General features: G+C 37.3%; 1 protein-coding gene across 2 annotated transcripts; it reads right to left on the bottom strand.

Moving 5' to 3' along the window:
• Positions 1 to 826: 826 nt before the first annotated feature.
• On the bottom strand, positions 827 to 6329 carry otud3 (OTU deubiquitinase 3). 2 transcript variants are annotated; one of them, XM_007246238.4, is made up of 8 exons: positions 6180 to 6329; positions 4618 to 4907; positions 4374 to 4522; positions 3534 to 3646; positions 3310 to 3432; positions 2689 to 2815; positions 2388 to 2584; positions 827 to 1615 (listed from the first exon to the last, which is right to left on the bottom strand). In XM_007246238.4, exons 2-8 carry the CDS (start codon positions 4821 to 4823, stop codon positions 1451 to 1453), a joined length of 1080 nt encoding a protein of 359 aa, XP_007246300.1. In that variant the 5' UTR covers positions 4824 to 4907; positions 6180 to 6329; the 3' UTR covers positions 827 to 1450. The 2 variants fall into 2 exon arrangements, with proteins under 2 accessions (XP_007246300.1, XP_022541480.1); XM_022685759.2 differs by lacking the exon at positions 6180 to 6329 and adding an exon at positions 5964 to 6115.
• Between the last annotated feature and the right edge of the window lie 238 nt (positions 6330 to 6567).

Here is a 6567-nt window from a genome sequence, read left to right as displayed (position 1 = left end):
ATTAAGAGACATCATGAAGTAAAATGGTGTGTAAATGAAATAATCAGGAAAAAAGTATTATTTAAAGTGGTGTATTTCATTATTTGTTTTATTACAGAGTGTGGCCCGTGACTTCAAATATATTTCTCCTTCTGGCCCACAAAAAAAAGTTTGGACACCCCCGCCTTAAATCAAATGGTTTCTGTGAATCCATGCCCACACACAGAGCTCCATATCTATGTCTTAGCTGAAGTTGCATAGACACGTTGCATGGTTTAGAGCATGATATGATTTACTGTTAACTATAAAAATGAAGAAAGCCTCATAATGTAATTAAAGAACAGGTATCATCTTGTTTTTCATTTTAACAGTTCACAGAGAGTAATACTGAACACTAAACTTCATAAACATGTCGACACCAGCTTACTAAAGAGCTGCATGCGGTTTTAATGGATTCAGAGAAGTGTGCAGGGACATGATTTTACCAAAAATATTTGGGTGTCTATTGGAAAGATATACTGATAAGCTACAGTACCAACTCATGTTCAGCACCGACTGCACTGGCCCCGACATGGTGGTCAGTGTGTTAGTGTGTTTTGTGCTGGTACAAGTGGATCAGACACAGCAGTGCTGCTGGAGTTTTTAAACAACTCAGTAGAAAATGTTTCATGCTACAGAAATTACTGCACATATTTGAATGCGTTCCTAAGCATTGAAAGAGATCAATTTGATCCACAAGATAAAGGGAGGGGGGGATTGTTCAAAAGTAACTGTTAAGGATTTTTCTATAATACACCAGCCATGTTAATTATACTGCATTTATAAAAATGCCCAACACAAACCAAGCCTCTTTATAATCCCATTTATTATTAGATTGCACTTCAATCCAAAATATTGAGAAGACAAATCTCTACAAGGGAATGAGAGGTAAACCCAACTGAACCCAAAGAAATTCTACTTATTTCTATTTGACAGCATTCATGAGGAACATGCACGAGTTACAGAACTGAAATCATTACAGTCCAATGGAAAGAACATCTGGGTATGAATCTCAACAGTAAAAGTAAATAAGTAAATCCACACTTCTCTCTGATTTGATCGAATCCCTTTGCAACTGTTCTTTGGCTATAAAGAGTCAGTCTGAGTGAAGGAGAGTTTGAGAAGGAATGAAGTTTGAGTTTGAGAGAGTGATTTTGTCGTTAGTTAAGCTAAGGCATCCATAGATGGCTCTCTAAAGAGAGCATAGAGCATGATGGGCCTGTCAGCTTCACCAGAAAGCATTCGTATTACTGTCGTTCAATTACCAGCACTGAAGCCAGAAGCATCTCCTCACACCTTCAACCATTCCGGGAGCATTTAAACAACCTAGAACTCCAGCAACTCCATCAACAGTTCCCAACAAACTTGGATAGGTGAAGAAAAAGCAGCAGAGATCAACCTTAGCAAGCGTTCGTGTTCGTCCATGATTGTTTTAGATGCTTAGAGTATTGAGAGCTGGCACAAGAGTAACCGGTTCTGGCAGATTCTGATTCTGGTCATGTGAGCCTTTGCTTTGAAGAACTTTCTGCCTGTGTCTCTCCTCCTGCCTCTTCTTCTTGTCCCGACGCTGTTGATCTTTCTTCTGTCTGCTAGAGAGCTAAAAAAATAAAATAAAATAAAAATAAAGATAGGATGTGATGATTAAATACAAATCTTTCTTTTCTGGTCAGTACTGTGTTCAAACATTCACTATACAGCTCTGGAAAAAAAAATAAGAGACCACTTAAAAATGATGAGTTTCTTTGATTTTACCAAATTGAAAACTCCTGGAGTATAATCAAGAGGAAGATAAAATAATCACGAGGCATCAAACCAAGCTGAACTGCTTGAATTTTTGCACCAGGAGTGGAATAACGTTATCCAAAAGCAGTGTGTAAGACTGGTGGAGGAGAAGATGCCAAGATGCATGAAAACTGTGGTTATTCCACCAAATATTGATTTCTAAACTCTATAAACTTTATGAATATGAACTTGTTTTCTTTGCATTATTTGAGGTCTGAAAGCTCTGCATCTTTTTATTTCAGCCATTTCTGCAAATAAATGCTCTAAATGACAATATTTTATTTGGATGAGAAATGTTGTCCGTAGGTAAAATAAAACATGTTTGAGTAAAATGTTTATTTTACTCAAACATATATCTATAAAGAGAAAGTGAACTGAAGTGGTCTCTTTTTTTTCCAGAGCTGTATATTTACCAGGGCTGGTCATGAATATTATATCATGTGATCTTTGCTATGCTATTATATCATCATTGTTGCAACAACATTAAATGGTCTTCAAATGACAATAATATAATTTATCACAATATCACCCAATAATCATAATTGTTGCAACAGGTATTACCATAGATAAATTCAAAACACACTAACCTTGGGTTTATGTGAAGTACTGCTCTCTGGTGGTGGAACATTGTCACTACTTTCTACAGGATTGCTTTCGCATGGGGTGTGTGTCTCTGTTTCGAATTCACAGTGTGAGGACTGGTTCCTCAGGTCAGATTCCAGCCATTCGGCGTGGCACGGCTGCTCGGAGGTGGCACTTGATTGGCACAGATTCTCATCTTGAACTGGAAGTTACAACAAGAAACAATGCAATCCGGGAAAGAGGCTCAGCTAGGGCTTGAATTAGCCATGACTGACAGACTGACTGACTGACTGACTGATGACTTACTGCTGAAGCTGCTGGTCAATAGGGAATTCAGTATAACTTCCTCATCCTCACAGAGAGAGTGGCAGGGGGAAGGCGCCCTCTGCTTTTCTCTCGAACCGTCACCAAACCGCCTTGAATTATTGAGATTCTTATAAAAGAGAAGGAAGACACAGTGGTTAGAAAGTTTGAACCACCTGTATTTCTACAAGCATCGCTAGGAAAATATGATTTCATAATACATAATTAACTAAGCATATCACATAGCTAGTAATAGTGCTGAGCGAAATCCCCTAAAATTAATATCATGTTCAAGATCATCTTAATTATGATTAATGCACTATTATTTTAATGAACAGACAGATTTCTCCTTCCCATCTGTCAGCAGAGTATTATTCTAGTGCTGTGGAACATTCAGATTTGTCTTTAATGTTTTAATAAATGATTACAGTGATTTTATTTCAGTAGACTTAGACTCAAACACAGACCAGTTTCTTGTGATTGGGCTCCATTTTACAGGTTCACTCACTTTCTTGATCTAAAGTTGTGGATCTTTACACAGTTTCTCCAGTAAAGACATGTTTTTTGTTAAATATGATCTCTCAAAAGTGATAACAAATTATACTAATTAATATAATTACAAACCTCAATTCGCAGATGAGCAGGACTTTCAGAGTTGTCTCCAATGTGCCGGACACTGTCATAATGGTCACCATAACGATACGCTATATGAAGCTCCCGGCATAAAGGCTTATCTGACCCGTTGATCTAGATTTAGAAAGAGACATCAAGTTAATTACTATCGACCTTTTGATCAATAATCATTTAAATCAAACTGATACTGGAAATTTGTAACTGTAAATCCTCACCTCCCACAACGGAGCATTCAGCTGATGGATTACGACTTTCAGCTGCTGGCTGCGAGCAAATGCCACGATTGCATCATTTCCAGCAAACGTGCCCGGCTGTGCAAGGTTCGACACTAGAGAAGGAGAATTCAATTAATGCTATTAAAACGAAACATCTAACTTTTGCTTTCAAGAAATTATAATTTTGGTGGACAGCTGAATATACACCAGTTTACTTAATTTAGCCATTGAGATTTACACTGAAAAAAAGTCAATCACCTAAATTTTTTATGAAATGTTAGAAAATAAAAATGTACTATTATGTGGTGGCCATACTTTCTTAGTCAGTACCAGGGTTCGTTTGGTCATGAAAAACCTGGAAAAGTCATGGAATTAAAAAAAAAGCAATTTCCAGACCTGCATACATTTTGGAAAAATAAAAATACTCAGTTTTGGAAAAAAGTCATAGAAATTTGGTCTACAAATCTTGTGTTTTTCATTTATCAACAGAGAAAATCTATTTAGAGCTAACAAATACGTCAGCTCAGAGTTCAGTTCAGTAATTTAGCCCTACACAATGAAGCTCTCAGAATCTGACACACATTTTATTAATAAAGATTGTGTGTCAGATTCTTTTTAGGCTTACTATAATGAGTTTTAATTATAGTTTTAGTTGATATTTGGTTTTATTGTCCATGTTTGCACTGATGTTTTAAAAATAGTATGGTCATGAAAATTTGCCATGAAGGCATGGAAAAGTCATGAAAATAAATCATGAAAATGTATTGTTTAAAAAGTGTGAACCCTGACATTGGATGGTTAAATCTTTTTGTTTCTGTGTATCAGTAGCATTATTCTTACAGTGCTGAGCGAATGGCACATCATCCTCAACGAAAGGTTCAAAGTCCTGCCGGTGAGAGAGCATGTACTGGACCGTCTCCTGACGCAGGTTTAGGTGCCCTCGCGAGTGTCCCTCCAGCTGATCCGCAAGAGCTCGGAACAAACAGTTCCTTAAGGGGCAAATGACAAAATGCAAATAAAGTCACAAGTCTGTCAAAAATCATAACCAACAAAACTGAAAATACCCTTTAAATCCCCCACATACCCATCTCCTGGAACCTCCCTCAGTTTGAGACCAAGAGCTTTCAGTTGGTTGGAGAAGCTGACAAACTCCTCTCCTTCTCCCTCCCCTGGGGGTCGATTCTTACGGTCTTTGGCCAGAGCCCTGCGGGCAGCTCGCTCATCCCTCTTCCTCTCCAGGTCATATTTCCTATTCCCACGCACAGGCTTCCCGGACTGCTTCCTCGACATGGTGACTCTTGGTGGATTTCACCAACTTCAGTGCAGAGTGACGACTGCTGAGCTCACAAAATGACACCAACGTACATCTGTAACCTGGAGAATGAATGATTAAAGCAGAACACAGCTGATATTAGCGATTGAGCAACTACAGTTTAAAAAAAACAGTGTAACAGAAGAAATTACAGCACTGTCAGAGGTAACTTAGGCCACAGGTATCTAAACAGTATCAGAGAAATTTGCAAGCTGACATGCACTGTTAATAAAGTTATTTATGCCAAAACAATGTTATGATGTTATGACTCCAACAATGCAATGCAAAAATTAAAATATGATCAATGCTTTAAATACAGAATTTTATGTAGAAAAATGTTTTAAAAGTGCTGTTGGTTATATATCAGCTGATATAAAATCATACAGCCAATTAAATATGTTTACTAGTTTTAGCAATTGTGTACATTTTCATTTTTAATGTTGATTAACACCCAGTACCGGTCTGAAGTAGGGACACACCTTCTCATTCATTTTTTTCTTTATTTAATGTATTTTCTAAACAGGTGTTTAATAAAAGAAAGGGGAAATTAAGAAAAAAGCAGCAACTATTGTTCAGCACCTCCAGAAACTCTTCCAAGACGCTGAGAAAACTATTCCAGGTGACTCTCCCTCATGAAGACACTGAGATTAAAATACTAAGAGTGTGCAGATCTGTCCTCAAAGATAAATGTGACTACTTAGAAAAATCTGGTTAGTTTAACACATCATTCTTTGTGTTCCTGTATAGCTTTAATTTTGTCTTCAATGCTAAATTTACAGTGTTAAGAATCATCAAAAAAAACACGGAATTAGAAGAGGTGTGTCCACACTTTTGACTTGTGCTGTAGTTAGCGATATGGATTTAGAGATTTTTAGGGTCCTACAACTTAAAAGCCCCCGGCCACAACATTCTTAACAAGGTTTGCTTCCTTGAGTCATAATAAAATAGAGCTGCTCACCATAATAAACAGTTTTGACCTAGCTTACATACAGTTAAATCTGTAGGTTAGTTAGCGTTAACCAACCAAGTCTAAAATACTGATCGATATCTGGGTATTTAAAGGTGCAGCATGTTAGACAATATGATCAAATCACGCAGAATTATACACGTTTAATTACCTGCAGGTTTTATAAGGTGGCTGTACGAGTAGCGTAGTGTAATGTAAGGCTAATGTAACTCTTCTAACTATGAATTATTATTCCTCTGTTAGCAGTTAGCTTAGCTTCAGCTAACCCAGACACCCGTCGTTTAGCTAACAGCTGTGTAGATTAACTGAAGCTAACCGGCAGCTAAACGCGCTCTACCAGAAATGAACCAACAGGAGGTTTACTCACATTATCTCCTGCTGATGAATAAATCACACAATCTCTAAACCCGCTCCGCTCCGATATAAACTCTCATTATCCGCTAAAGCTAACCGCTCCGTTTATTTACATCAGCACGACATCCTAGTTCCTGCGCGTACGGTGGCTTTAACGGGCCACATGTTTTGCGTTTGAAAAATCACCTTTCTAACCACATATTATCGTGTGGAAGCCCATTCCCGCCATCTAAAATAAAACACAAATCCCGCACATTTTCATTATTTCATTATTTTGAGATACTAAGTCATTATTTTGAGATACTAATTCCTTATTTTAAGATACTAAGTCATTATTTTAAAATACTAAGTCATTATTTTAAGATACTAAATCATTATTTTGAGCCAGCAACGTTTTTTTC

Source organism: Astyanax mexicanus, chromosome 13, assembly GCF_023375975.1.
Source record: "Astyanax mexicanus isolate ESR-SI-001 chromosome 13, AstMex3_surface, whole genome shotgun sequence".
In the NCBI taxonomy this organism is placed as follows: domain Eukaryota; kingdom Metazoa; phylum Chordata; class Actinopteri; order Characiformes; family Acestrorhamphidae; genus Astyanax; species Astyanax mexicanus.
The sequence above is the reverse complement of the archived record's forward strand: the minus strand, read 5'-3'. Positions and strand labels throughout refer to the sequence as shown.